The sequence below is a fragment of the Dreissena polymorpha genome, chromosome 4 (assembly GCF_020536995.1).
Source record: "Dreissena polymorpha isolate Duluth1 chromosome 4, UMN_Dpol_1.0, whole genome shotgun sequence".
NCBI lineage: Eukaryota > Metazoa > Mollusca > Bivalvia > Myida > Dreissenidae > Dreissena > Dreissena polymorpha.
In genome coordinates, this window is record NC_068358.1 from 37,688,103 (window position 1) to 37,702,459 (window position 14,357).

Consider the following 14,357-nt stretch of genomic DNA (forward strand, 5'->3'; position numbering starts at 1 on the left):
TATCAATGCTATTGCATTCAAACTTGGTACACTTACTTACTATCATGAGGGGACTAGGCAGGCAAAGTTAGATAACTCTGGCGTGCATTTTGACAGAATTATGTGCCCTTTTTATACTTAAAAAATTGCAAATTTTGGTTAAGTTTTGCGTTTAGTTCCACTTTTCTCAGTAAGTATCAATGCTATTGCATTCAAACTTGGTACACTTACTTACTATCATGAGGGGTCTGGGCAGGCAAAGTTAGATAACTCTGGCATGCATTTTGACAGAATTATGTGCCCTTTTTATACTTAGAAAATTGACAATTTTGGTTAAGTTTTGTGTTTAGGTCCATTTTATTCCTTAAGCATCAAAGCTATTGCTTTCATACTTGCAACACTTACTAACTATCATAAGGGGACTGTGCAGGCAAAGTAATGTAACTCTGACTGGCATTTTGACAGAATTATGTGCCCTTTTATACTTAGAAAATTGAAAATTTGATTAAGTTTTGTGTTTAGGTCCACTTTATTCCTACAGTATCAAAGCTATTGCTTTCATACTTGCAAGATTTATGAACTATCATAAGGGGACGGTGCAGGCAAAGTTATGTAACTCTGACTGGCATTTGGACGGAATTATGGGCCCTTTATACTTAGAAAATTGAAAATTTGGTTAAGATTTATGTTTTGGTCACTTTACCCCTAAAGTATCATAGATATTGCTTTCATACTTGGAACACTCACAAACTATCATAAGGGTACAGTAAAAGGACAAGTTGCATAACTCTGGTTGTCATTGTTACGGAATTATGGCCCTTTTTTGACTTAGTAACTTTTAATATATGGTTAAATTTTGTGTTTCGATCCACTCGAAGTATCAAGGCTATTGCTTTCAAACTTCAAATACTTACATGCTATCATGAGGTTACTGTACCTGGCAACTTGAATTTTACTTTGACCTTTGAATGACCTTGACTCTCAAGGTCAAATTATTAAATTTTGCTAAAATTGCCATAACTTCTTTATTTATGATTAGATTTGATTGATACTTTGATGAAACTACTCTTACCTGACATACCACAATAGACTTCACCCAAACCATCCCCCGTGCCCTCCCCCCCCTCCCCCCCCCTCCCCCCCCCCCCTAATTTTTTTTTTTTTTTTTTTTTTTTTTTATAAGATCATCTCACAAATGACCACCACACCCTCACACTATACCCCCACCCCACCCCCCCCACCCCCCCCCCCAAATTTTTTTTTTTTTTTTTTTTTTTTTTTTTTTTTTTTTTTTTTTAAGATCATCTCACAAATTATCACCACACCCTCACACTATACCCCCCCCCCCCCCCCCCCCCCCCCCCCCGATTTTTTTTTTTTTTTTTTTTTTTTTCGCTTTTTTGGAAGATAATGTAATAAATGTCCACAACCCCACACTATACACCCCTCTTCACTCCACTCCTCCCTCCTTTGTGATTGAAAATGAGAGTCCCTTCACCTTTAAAAAGAAAATAGATGAGCGGTCTGCACCCGCAAGGCGGTGCTCTTGTTGTTTTCTGCTGTTAACACACCAGTGTACAGCTGAATAGTGGACATTTTGTGAGTTTGGGGACCTTTTATACTGCTTCTCCGGTGTTTAAGCTCTATAATATTTATATCCAATCTGTATGAAAAAATGTCAGTGAACATTAATCCAGTGTTAATTTTTGAAAATATTGAGGCATTCATTAATTATGGATCTAAAACAGAGCATTAATCCGCATTAAAAAAAACACCGGGCATATTGCATATTAGATTGGAAAGAAAGCAATAAAAGTTTTAATTCTACATGAGTAAGTCTCGCTGCGCACGATAACGCTCTTACTGCTCGTATATATTTATCTCTTGGCAAATACCTAGTGTTTTATTTAGCTTAATCTAAATTGTGTCATTCATCTATATGTACTTAAAGCAGCATGACCAACAGCTCTTTCCTATGTGAAAGAGATTGACACGAAATACCTACCCATCTATAACAAAGTTTATATGCGCACTTCAATATTATAGTTTTATAGCATTTTATGTGGTGCAATATAAAAGTACTCTAGTAAATTTGAAATTATGTAATGGATTTCCTCTCAACATACATGCAGAGTTTCAGATAACTTTTTCAGCAAAATCTTGGTTTACACTCTAAAAAAAAAATCCAGCCTTAAAGTCTATTATTAATTCCTTTTTTCAGGTAAGTATAATTTTTGGCACATCCGCATTTAGGTTTATAGTTTAAGAAGAGCTCATGGCAATTGCTGGGTTACAGCAGACTTTTTGCGATAAAAGGACCAGATAATGGAAAACGCTCGGCTTTTCGACTGTTTTAAAGATGGTCTGTTATTCATAATAACATCAAATTGCTGTTGATTTTATAATTGTAATGAGGGCCTAGACGAATGGGAACTCATTAATTAAATGTTTACATTATATGCATTGATATTGAGTTTTACGCATGATCACACATTTTGAATTCTTAGTTTATTTTTCCAATGTGTAACCGTACGCACAGAATTTAAGTCTACTTTTTTACTAAATTTAATTCATTTTTTTACGACTTTAATCGTCTAATCTGGAGATCTGCATACATGCATTAGTAGCATATATTGAAATATATCCATAGAATTTCTTTGGTTATTGAAGGTAAATTACTGTACAAATTTTATGTAGTCATTAACCAAAAAAAAGTTACGTCTACAAATACGCGGTTAATTTCGGTACAGTAGCAAATATCTTACAAAGGGGCGCAACTTCTCCTATAACATAACATTGCCATCGCGTTAATTTATTCAAGGCATCAATATTTGATTCCATTTTGCACTGCGCCTATTGCACAAGACTCTCTGCACAAACCAACATACACATATGCAGCATGCAATTAACTAACAAGAATGTTGCATCTGTATACATGCATGATACCATTAAGCAGAATGTAAATAGACAATGGACATCAGGCAAGATGTAAGTGTCATCAAGCATGAAAAGGTGTCTACATAATAATTGAAGTACCATCAAGAATTATGACACAGTCACAAAGAAGGATGTAATAGTTTGAATTGTGTGACATGAAGAATGTTGAGATCTATGCTTTTTAATATAATTTATCTGGTATGGAAGTAGAAGGACAAATAGACAAGCTATCAACAAATACAAATTAGTTACACAAATAGCATGTTTGTAGACATAATTGGTTTCAGTTGTATGTTTAAAATGTTAATTAGTTGACTTTAACTTGTTTCTTAAATTGTGTGTGTTATTTTAAGCAATCCTTTATTATTGAATTAAAAATTGTTTTCAATTGTTTTAGGCTTTTATGATAAATTGCTCAGGGTGAACAATTATAGAGTGTTTGATCCTTTCATTTCAGAGTTGCCTGTCCTTCAAATAAAGTTGTCCAGATGGGATGTCAACAGAAAGGTATACATCTTATTAAACTGTATTTTAAGGACCAAGTTGGGGCTAATGTTAGACTTAAATGACTTAGATTTGGGCACATCAGACTTTATAAGTTATTGTTTTACGAGAAGACACTGACCTGTAAGTATCCTAAACAACAACATAATTGTAATAATAATAATAGAAATGTGATTCAAACTTGGATACTTTCCTTGTTTCATCTCAGTAAGTTACATTTTTTGGACAGTTTTTATTTTACTGTTTTGAGAAATCACATAATGGCTAGCAAGGTGCATACTCAAAGTTTAGAAGTTACATACTTTGCTAAATTTAATGTTAAACTGTATCAAATTTATACTCCTATGTCCTCAGGTTGTGGTGAAAGACAAATTGATGTTCTTACGCCCTTCATTGTTGGTGGAACTCTGGCTCCCCAAGGGAAGTGGCCCTGGATTGTCTCCCTTATCATGAAGGGAACCAATATATGTGGAGGAGTCCTCATAGGGGACAAATGGGCCCTCACTGCTGCACATTGTATTGTGTAAGTGCGTGGTGCAGTTTGTATGTAGAATAATAAATACATAAATTAACTGTTTCATAGCTGAATATTAAATATTAGGAGGAAGAAATATTGATTTAATTATTAAATACATGCCTCATCTTTGTAATATAATGAAATTTAATATACCTTCGTCTATAATGAAGGAAATTTATTTATAGAAGTTTGGACAATAATGAAAGTTTCGCAACTGTTCTTGGCTTTATTAAGTGTTGCATTACTAAATTTAATTCATTTTTTTACGACTTTAATCGTCTAATCTGGAGATCTGCATACATGCATTAGTAGCATATATTGAAATATATCCATAGAATTTCTTTGGTTATTGAAGGTAAATTACTGTACAAATTTTATGTAGTCATTAACCAAAAAAAAGTTACATCTACAAACACGCGGTTAATTTCGGTACAGTAGCAAATATCTTACAAAGGGGCGCAACTTCTCCTATAACATAACATTGCCATCGCGTTAATTTATTCAAGGCATCAATATTTGATTCCATTTTGCACTGCGCCTATTGCACAAGACTCTCTGCACAAACCAACATACACATATGCAGCATGCAATTAACTAACAAGAATGTTGCATCATTGTTTGTTTTGAAGTCACTTTTAAAAGCAAGGAACACACTTAAATCCCAAAAAATAAACAATATTTGCAGTCACCAGGATGCCAACTACACCCTGATGCCGCACGTGTTCGAGGTCCTGGCAGGCACCACATCCAGGGAGCGCCTGTCTAAGCAGCCTTTCCAACGGGTCCGCGTGGAGAAGATCTACCTCAATCCCAGCATGCGGCGACTGGAGAACGGTCAGATTGACTGGGATATGGCCCTCCTCAAACTGTCTTCTGCTGTGAAGTTTGGGGACTTTGTTCAGCCCATTTGTCTACCAGAAATCAGTGCTCCTGTGCCCACCAATCTCCAGTGCTTTCTTGCAGGATGGGGCTATATCAATACAAAATCTGGTATGAACTTATATCTTGAGGGGAATTTTTTTATTTTTTTTTACACTTAGGGTATATCACTGTAAATTTCAGATATTAAAGTCAACCTCAACTTCTTTGTGAATGAAAATGTTTGGAAAAGTAATATTTTACATCCAATTTCTGATTTTAGCAGTCTCTTAACAAATTTGAATACATTGTATGCTGTTTAATATCATGGTAAATGTTTAATATTGGAATTTAAATAATATTGGGTTGTGACTGCTTTTTGTATGGAACCGATACGTTTTTATTTATCAAAATTTCCCAAGGAATGCAGATAAATATTTAAACACAAGTGATACATAAATTGCATATTTCAATAAAAGGGATCAATTTAATCTATCCTCTTTGTAGCCATTGTAATGTTTCTCATGGTAGTGATGGTAACGCTTTAAATTGTAGTCCTTATTGCATTTCTTTGTTTAGTTGTGGAACTGTTTCTCTTTATTAGTATATTTCTTTTTTTAGTCATGGTTATATTTCTCTTTGCAGTCATGGTTACATTTTTCTGTGTAGTCTTGGTCTTGGTAACATTTCTCCTTGTAGCCATGGTAACATTTCTCTTTGTAGTCTTGGTAACATTTATCTTTGTAGTCATAATTATGTTTTGTCTTTGTAGTTATGATTATGCTTCCGTTTGTAGTCATGGTTACATTTCTTTTTGTAGTCATGGTAACTTTGTCTTTTAGTCATGGTAACTTTTCTCTTTGTAGTCATAATAACACTTTAGAAATGGATATGCTTCCCTTTGCAGTCTAGGTAACTTTTGTATTAATGGTAACATTTCTCTTTGTAGTCATGGTAACTGACCTGCGTGAGGCCAAGATGCGGCTGTACAACGATGACTTCTGCTCTAAGAACATCAACCAACAAAGTCTTGAGACACATGTGAACACCAACTCCACACTGTGCTCGGGCTACACTCACGGTCAGATCTCAGGTTGCCAGGTATGTGCCCTTGAAACAACACAGTGTTGTAAACTCCTTAGAAGAACCTAAATTTAAAAAGATAAAACAAAGATATTCTTGATGAATATGTGCATAAAACAAAACAATACCATAACAATAAACCAAAACAATACTGAAATGAACTAATTTTTAATATGATATTTAATATGCTGGGGCCATGGTTTCTTAATGACACAATGTATAGTGGCAGCCTTTTAACTAGGATTCACATGAGTTTGATCCTCATAGTTTGATTTACAAGCTTTTAAGGATATCTCTTCTTAGCGCCAAATCCAGTTAGACCAATGACTATGCCGTGCACTCAACAGGCTAACCTGGGGCCACACTTTACGCACATGCATTAAGCCCCGTTTTTCCAGAGCAAGGCTCAATTGTTCATTTTTAGTCCATTTTTTTCAAAGTGATGCTCAATAATATGTTGTATTTCCAGGGTGACAGTGGGAGTCCATTGATGTGCCAGGATTCAACAGGCCACTGGACAGTGCAAGGTCTCATGAGCTACGGAGTGGACGGCTGTGATGGCCAGTTTAAGAGTATTGTAAACAGATTTGCCAAAGTATCAACATCTGTGAACTGGATACAGAGTATTATAAGTATTAATCTCTTTGTAACATAGTTCCACTACCTGAGATACATTTATACAGTGATAGCACACGATAAAATCTGCTTATAACATAGTTTCACTACCTATGATGCAGTTATAGAATGACAGCACAAGGTAAAATCTCCTTATTACAAAGTTCCACGACTGGAAACATGCTTTCACTGCATTTGATGTGTGGCATAACATAATTATGCCTCATGTTTGCATTTAAAGTTTTGTGAGTATAACAACTGGAAAGTTTGGAGTAACCTTGCCTATAGTTTCACTATCTATGTGAATTGATGCTGGAACTCAGTTTGGCAATGTTGGATCTGTATGGAGTGAACATCTGTGTTACACAGTTCTATTTCCTGTTTGCATTTGACAGTATTTAATTCCATAAATGGGAAATTGCATGCAACATTTTTCAGTTCATGTGTTCATGTCAGAAATTGGTGTCACATGTAACATGTGGAAATCTCATTACTTCATTTACCTAACTGCTGGTTACCATTTGCTAGATAATGTAAGCAAGGACCAGTATTGTTTTGTAAGTGTGATGTATGAAGGGACCAGCTATTTTACGACATTTGATGACAGCATATCATGATATACCGGTATATTATTTAAACAATTATTTATTGACCAGTCTAAGTATTCCTTTTGTATCATTATTACCTTTTGTTGAATATTCATTCATCAAGCATGTTAAATATTCATGTACAAAAAGGAAAGAGTAATATTTGAAGTCATTATACATTCATTTTTTGTGTCAGTTGTGTTGTGTACTTGTTTCTTAAAACTCAATTTTCAGGAATATGTGTTTAGTGAAAAATATAATCACATATAATACTATAAAAAACGCTTCATCGTTATAAATATATTTTTGTTGAAAACAAAATAAATTATAATGTTTTAAAATAGTTCATTAAAACATATTATTTTTATAAGCAAGTGTGTTCCTCACCATATATTTGTATAATGTTATTATTGCTTTATTTGTCTGCCAATCATATAGACAAAATGTGTGCAAATCCATTTAATGGATGAAAATTAATCAGTCATCATTATAATACAGGCTATAAAATACCAATTTATATGATTTTTTGTGCATTAAGTGGACCAAAATATTAGTCTATCTAGACTTTGCAATTCATAAACTTACATTAAAATGCATTTTTCGTGATGTATAGTATATATATATATATATGCAAGTTAACCTGACTTGGGTGTTTAGAAATATTGGTCATAGTCTTGGTTGTGACTAGTGTGATACGTTGCTTTTCTTAGAAAGAACAAGAACAATTAGTTAAAGTGTGATTGTTTTTTGTAGTTACACAGTATGTACTTGTCAGGGAATGAATAAACCCACATTCCAGTTCTGGGGTTAAGCCTTTGTTCCTGTTTTAGGCTTAAGTTTTACATATCTTATGTTACCGGTAAAGTTTTACAGCAAAGTTATAAATATGTCTATTGTTTTGTTTTTAAACAAGCTATTTGAATTGGGGTATTAAATGCTGGTATGCCTTCTGAATAAGTTTCAACATTGAAAACAATTTATACAATGCTGCACATATGGCTTGTTAACTTAAATGACTGTCTCTCATTGTTATAGTAAACATTCAAGTGATTGGGTTGTGTTTTCCAATCCTTTTGTTTTACAATTTTGCTTTTCCTTACATTGCCTTAGATGGAAATATTACAAGATAGTTGTCTATATATAATCATTACATTACTTAATTATTTCTTTAAAGTTGACCTGAGCATGAAGGTACATATTTAATTTTAGAAAACCCATATTACCACTCTAGAAACCACCATTATAGACTTAAACTTGATTAAACCTGACTATTTGAATCTGGTCCATTTGGGGTTATTAACCAATGGGTGTTTCTTGAACTTGGGTGAGCGCTTCATCTGAGTGCCATCACAATAATTGTTGTATTGTTATTCAAATGCCTTTGAACATTAACAATGTCTTACATGTTATGCAATTATTATTAAATATTTATGTCAATTACTATGTATTATATTGACTTTCTTTGTTAGTAATATTGTTTGTTCATTATCTAAACAGGTAATGTTTAGTTTTTTAGTTGTTGTTTTTTTCTGAGAGATAATGTTAAGTGGTGTTTGTGCTAAGTCACTGTAAATCTATCTTTAAACAGGAATGTTTTAACAATTTTTTTTAAGAAAACTGCATAAATGGTACAAACATAATTACTATTATCTCCAATTGACATGGCATGTACAACTTTATTGATGATTACCATTCTTATAGTAAAAACAATAATGTTTTATGCTTGATTTGGAATTACATGTAGTTAGACTAATAAGATACAAAAGCTGTGTTCAATTATATTTGTGTTTGAGTAATATACCATTTAATATAATAAATGATTTGTGTTTGTATAACAATTTTTTTTATATTACCTTATCTGCTATTTTTTTATTAACAGACAATCGATATTGACACAAGTAATCATTTTTATAATAGACTTTGACATTTTAAGCAATAGACTTTGACATTTTAAGCCGAGGTTGTTCTGGTTTTATTAGAAATGTATGCATATGAGATGTGTGCTGTGCAATATCATATATTTAATATATTTTAACCATGCTCTAGAAAATCCTTGTTTCATGCATGTGCATTAAGTCTCATTCCAGATTAGCCTGTGCAGTCTGCACATGCTAATCAGGGTGACACTTTCTGCATAAATTTTCGTTACTTTACTTCATTGAAACTAAATATTCCATTAAGGAGGTGTTGTCCCTGAGCAAATTCGAATCTGGAAAAACACTATGCACATGCATTTAGGCACGTTTTACAGAGCGAGGCTATATCAGTTATAGTGATGATGCTGAGGAGGATAAACATCTCTTACTATCTTTTTTTTCATCAAACCCTAGAGAGCTGTTGGAATATATTGAACATTTTAACAATGTGGTGTGTGATAAAAAATTTTTACGACCGACTTTATATTTTTATATAATTTGTGTTATATTGTATTTGTGTGTATGCATTTTTTGTTTGTTCCACCAAAATATTGTGTTTTTTCTTCCAATGGCACATGTATTTGTTTTTCTGACATACATTTTTTAGTTTAGTTGTGAAGTGTCATGTTTGTACATAATTGTACATACACACATACGTCCCAGGTTGTGCTTCTAAATTTTTGTCAATGATTCATGAGTAAACAATTGCTTATTGTTGTCATTTATAAGGTTTTGTACTATTCTCTAGTAAAATAAATTCAGAGTTTGTTTCTGAGGAATGTTTACCGTTTTTTATGTAAGAAATAATCATGTTTTAAACAAAATTATGTGAAGTTAAGCTGCTTAGGTATTGAACAGTAAAGGCTTTTGACTGAGTGGTTAAATTATCTCTTATCTGAGTGGAGGAGTTTATTTCTGTAATATACATATGTTTTAAAGCCTACTTTAATGCTCTTTTTATAAAGATAGTAATGTATGATGAAGATTTTTTACTATTTAACAACAAAATGTTAATGGATTATACAGAGTTGAGATGCATCTATTTTCAATAAGTTCTTTTGTTATATATTTAATGAATTCTATTTGTGTATATCATTCTCATAAATAAACATTATAAATATGTGCCATTAATAATTTATATGATTTTATACTTTTTGATAATATTTATACTTGTAAAAGTGAAAACAAAATGTGGAAGTTTAAATTGTTTGTGTTATTTTTTTTACATATTTGACAAGCAATACTGAATTTGTAAATGTCTTTTACCAAAATGAGGCAAATCTAAAGATAAAACTTAGACTGTTAATATCAGTCTCAAAAATAACATTATTCATGAAAGGTATTGATATGTGAAATAAGCAACCTTAGCTTATACAATTTTAATGCAAAAATATTTTTATTTACACGCTCAAAACGAAACCAGTATATTGTTGTGCACTAAGTTTTCATATAAGCACTGACATGCCTGTCGATAAATTAAGTGTGTACATAAGTATGAAGACGATAGGAAAGAGTTTATACAAGACAGACTCTCTTAAATTATGGTGAAAAATTTGCATTTCCCACAACAAGTCTCTTCCAAAAAGAGCATAGACATGCCAGTCAATCTAAGAACCTCTTTATTTAGAAAATGTTGGCTTCTTTATTTTGTTTTCTGCATTAAACAGCTGTTGTATTGGGGTCACATATTCCAAAATTGATTAAAAAGTAAAGTTTGAGACATTTTACAATAAAACTGTCTAATTAGCTTAGTCAAATAAAATGTATGTTTTAGTTTTGTTTATTTTAGTCTAATTAAACAAAATACCAAAGATCTGTCAATAAACAACTGTGTACATTGTATTTATAGATCTTTGAAATTACATGCCATTAAATTTAATTGATAATATGGATATATGCTTAGAAAATAATGACAGGGCCCGTCTGATAGATGTGTAACTTTAATACCTTTCACTTCAATAGGTTTGTATGTATCAGTGCCATTCTGATACTTTGATACTTTAAACCCATATGTCTGTCAAACATAACTAAGAGCGAATCATAAACATGCTTCAAAACAACTTGTTTTATTACTGAATGGTTTGCATTTTACTGTCTATTAAAATACACGCTAATTTTAGCTGGTAGGTAAAGTTCAATGTTGTCAACAAATAAAGAAACAACATCAGCGACATAACCTCCCCTTGCATCAGTTCAAAGTCATAACTAAAATAAGATAAACACGATTTAACACATGATTTAACATGAAAATACATATCATTATTATTCTGAGCACTTTGCAGTGTATATCGGACTCAAACATTTGAAGCCATAATGCTTTGCGATATATACTATCAAAATATTTTAACATATCGAAGTATATACCATACACACGTTTATTTTCATTTAAATAATTTTGAACAATAGACATGAATTCATAAATGGCATGAACAGTGCCACACTCACCGTACATGCTGCCGTCTGTATTTAAACATTCCTGGTAAATAAAGTAAACCATCGAGGCATTTTTTAATGTAAACAAACACCATGAAGAACACTAGTTTTGGGTTGTATTGTAAATACGAAATTAATTGGATTCAATATCAATTTTTATGAAGTATATCCTAATAATTTATTATTAATTGAATAAGAATAGTATCATTTGCATATTAAACATGCTAATTGTTAGATTAACGATTTAATATCTGTTTATATCCATAACTGTCTGACTACTAGACATTGATAATTGAGTTTAGTATCCATATTATTCATTTTGAGAGAAAAATAACTACAAGCATTCGATGTTTTGACAGGATTATTTGTACAATGCCCTATGCGAAAATATGGCTGTCGATATACTTTTTTAATAAATAATAATATCAACACAAGGCGAGTGCATTGTTCATGTATAGAGGCAATTGCGCATGATGTCTGCTGATTGTCATAATACAACAAAAGACGAAATCATATCAATTATTTGCTCTAGGCATCTACGTCTGTTAGTGCCTCTTTTCGAGGACCAAAAGTAATGATCGTGCTAATGATCGTATATAAATAGTCTTAAATTATTCAAAAGATTTATAGTTTGTCCGATGAACTTTTTACCGTAGCAATTCTTTCCCTAAGTAATTGTTACAACATGAACTCGCTTTGAAAACTTCCTTCTGTAATTAATACACGTTTGTGAACAGCCCTTCAGACTCTTCAGCGCATTCATCAACGTCTGAAGTATAAACACTCTCAATCTGACTTAAGGAACGTTTATATTATGACACAACATACATACTTAACAACTTTGTTGTTGAATATGTTCGCATATTTCAACCTTGATTAATAAAATAAACGTTCAGATGCGTTGTATTTATAATTGTCGCTTATGATTAAACCATTAATACAATGGATATCTTAGTGGGTTTCTATAACAGTATGTAACAAGTCTAAATGTAATAAAGAAAATAATGAATTTATATTACTTCGTATGTATCACTGAAATCCAAGATGTTTAATCTCTTTCTCCTCCCAAAACATTCCAAACAGCCATTTATCAACACAAAAGTAGCAGGATACGATAACACAACTGGAATAAGTTAATATTTGAATGGTTATTAGCTCCACTGGCCAGAGGCCAGCGGGGCTTATGTCATGGTCCTGTGTCCGTCGCGCGTGCGTGCGTCCGGCCGTGCGTTAAATTTTTCTTTAAACATCTCCTAAAGAACTGGTCCAATTCTGATGAAATTTCTCAGGAATGTTCCTTGGGTGAACCTCTTTCAAATTTGTTCAAATTATGCCCCTGGGGTCAAATTTGACACCGCCCCGGGGGTCACAAAATTGAAAATTTGCTTATATAAGGCCTATTTTGTGAAAACTTTCAAAATCTTCCCGTTCATAACCATCGGGCCTAGGGTTAGCAAATTGGGTTTGTAGAGACATCTAATAGTCCTCTACCAAATTTCTTCAAATTATGCCCCTTGGGTCAAATTTGACCCTGCCCCGGGGGTCACAAAATTGAACAAATGCTTATATAAAGCCTATTTTGTGCAAAGTTTAAAAATCTTCTTGTCCATAACCGTAGAGCCTAGGGCTACCAAATTCGGTATGTAGTGACATCTTATAGTTCTCTACTTAGTTTGTCCAAATTATGCCCCTGGGGTCAAATTTGACCCTGCCCCGGGGGTCACAAAAATGAACATATGCTTAATATATCCGCGGCCCGCGAAATCTCTCCGCATTTTACACTGGTATATTCTGCCTAAGCATTTTTAAAACGAGCGATATAATTGGCTGTCGTTTCCCAATCTTCCAATTAAAATCGGTTTCATAAAATGTGTTTGGTATTTCGTATGCAAATGGCGCCGTTGTGAAGCGAAAATTAAGATTATTGAAATGACACATATCAATCGAATTAACGACTGACATCATATAGTTTGATTGGAATAATGAAATGTGTTTGTCAACGAAAAAGACTACGTTTTAGATACAAGAAAAACATATTTTGTTTAGAAATGTGCACAATGAATTTGTGTCACGAAAACCAGTGTTTCTGTTTGCAAATTGGTAGCTAAAGAAACTTCAGCGTACAGTTTATATAGTATTGACATACCTGTACGCTGAAGCCAACCCCGTATCGAAAGTCAACCAGAGTCGTAACTTATTTATGTCACGCTATAAATCAAAGCAAGCTCATTTTCTTGGATACATTTCTACATATATTGGTGAATAAATATAAATTACTGCATTTGGGGATATTTTAAGGTTCAAATGTTTCAAATGCGTCTTACAATAGATGAAAATAACTCTCATCAGTCTGAAATTCACAATTTTGACGCCATTGTCGCTTTGTCACGTGACGAGTTTTCATTTGGATACTTTCGGATCGACCTTGACATTTTTTGCTGAAATTGTAAACATCACTTTCGTTTTCTGAAATCTATTATTTGTGATTAACAACTTACGTCTGGTGGATTATAAGACTGATTTCAGTTTGAATCAGGTAATTTTTAATATTATTTACTTCGAGTTTGTATTTACACTACAATTTGTTTACAAAACAAGCCAGAATAATCTTAAATACCGGGAAATGTCATTCTGAATTTGAAAACACTTGAGCACATGGTATAATACTAAAATAACGCCATATGACCGTGAAATCTCGGGAGAATCGCATTTCAAGAAAGTCAGTCACATCGCTGTTTTTCTCGATAAATTTCAAATGTTTAAGATGAATTTTGTGAAAGAATATATCAGTAAAATGTAAAAAATGTCAATCTTTCCGATGAAGTGGTTGATTTGGGCCAATAACTGCATTTAAAAGCTGTTTTGGACCGGTCTTTGTTAACTGTCAACTTTTCGGGAATTTCTGGTTGACGTTCCTAATGGGGTTGG

General features: G+C 32.8%; 2 protein-coding genes across 4 annotated transcripts in view; one reads left to right on the forward strand and one right to left on the reverse strand.

Moving 5' to 3' along the window:
* LOC127877701 (atrial natriuretic peptide-converting enzyme-like) overlaps positions 1-14,357 on the forward strand; it is a 193,598-nt gene that overhangs the window by 76,684 nt on the left and 102,557 nt on the right. The window contains exons 13-17 of one of the 3 annotated variants that reach the window (XR_008048533.1): positions 3,374-3,423; positions 3,775-3,943; positions 4,623-4,927; positions 5,745-5,896; positions 6,348-9,040. The exons of 1 other annotated variant lie outside the window; for it this stretch is intronic. Coding sequence is in view for 1 of the 2 variants with exons in the window: in XM_052423827.1 (XP_052279787.1) it covers positions 3,374-3,423; positions 3,775-3,943; positions 4,623-4,927; positions 5,745-5,896; positions 6,348-6,533 (862 nt within the window). In the remaining variant the exon portion in view is untranslated. Of the gene's footprint in view, positions 1-3,373; positions 3,424-3,774; positions 3,944-4,622; positions 4,928-5,744; positions 5,897-6,347; positions 10,770-14,357 lie in introns of those variants that run through there. One more of the 3 variants, XM_052423827.1, reaches the window with a different exon arrangement.
* The window catches only part of LOC127877699 (fibrillin-1-like), a 163,147-nt gene continuing 154,619 nt past the window's right edge, over positions 5,830-14,357 (reverse strand). The window contains exon 22 of the mRNA XM_052423824.1: positions 5,830-5,943. Within this exon, the coding sequence (XP_052279784.1) occupies positions 5,885-5,943 (59 nt within the window). The 3' untranslated portion in view covers positions 5,830-5,884. The remainder of the gene's footprint in view (positions 5,944-14,357) is intronic.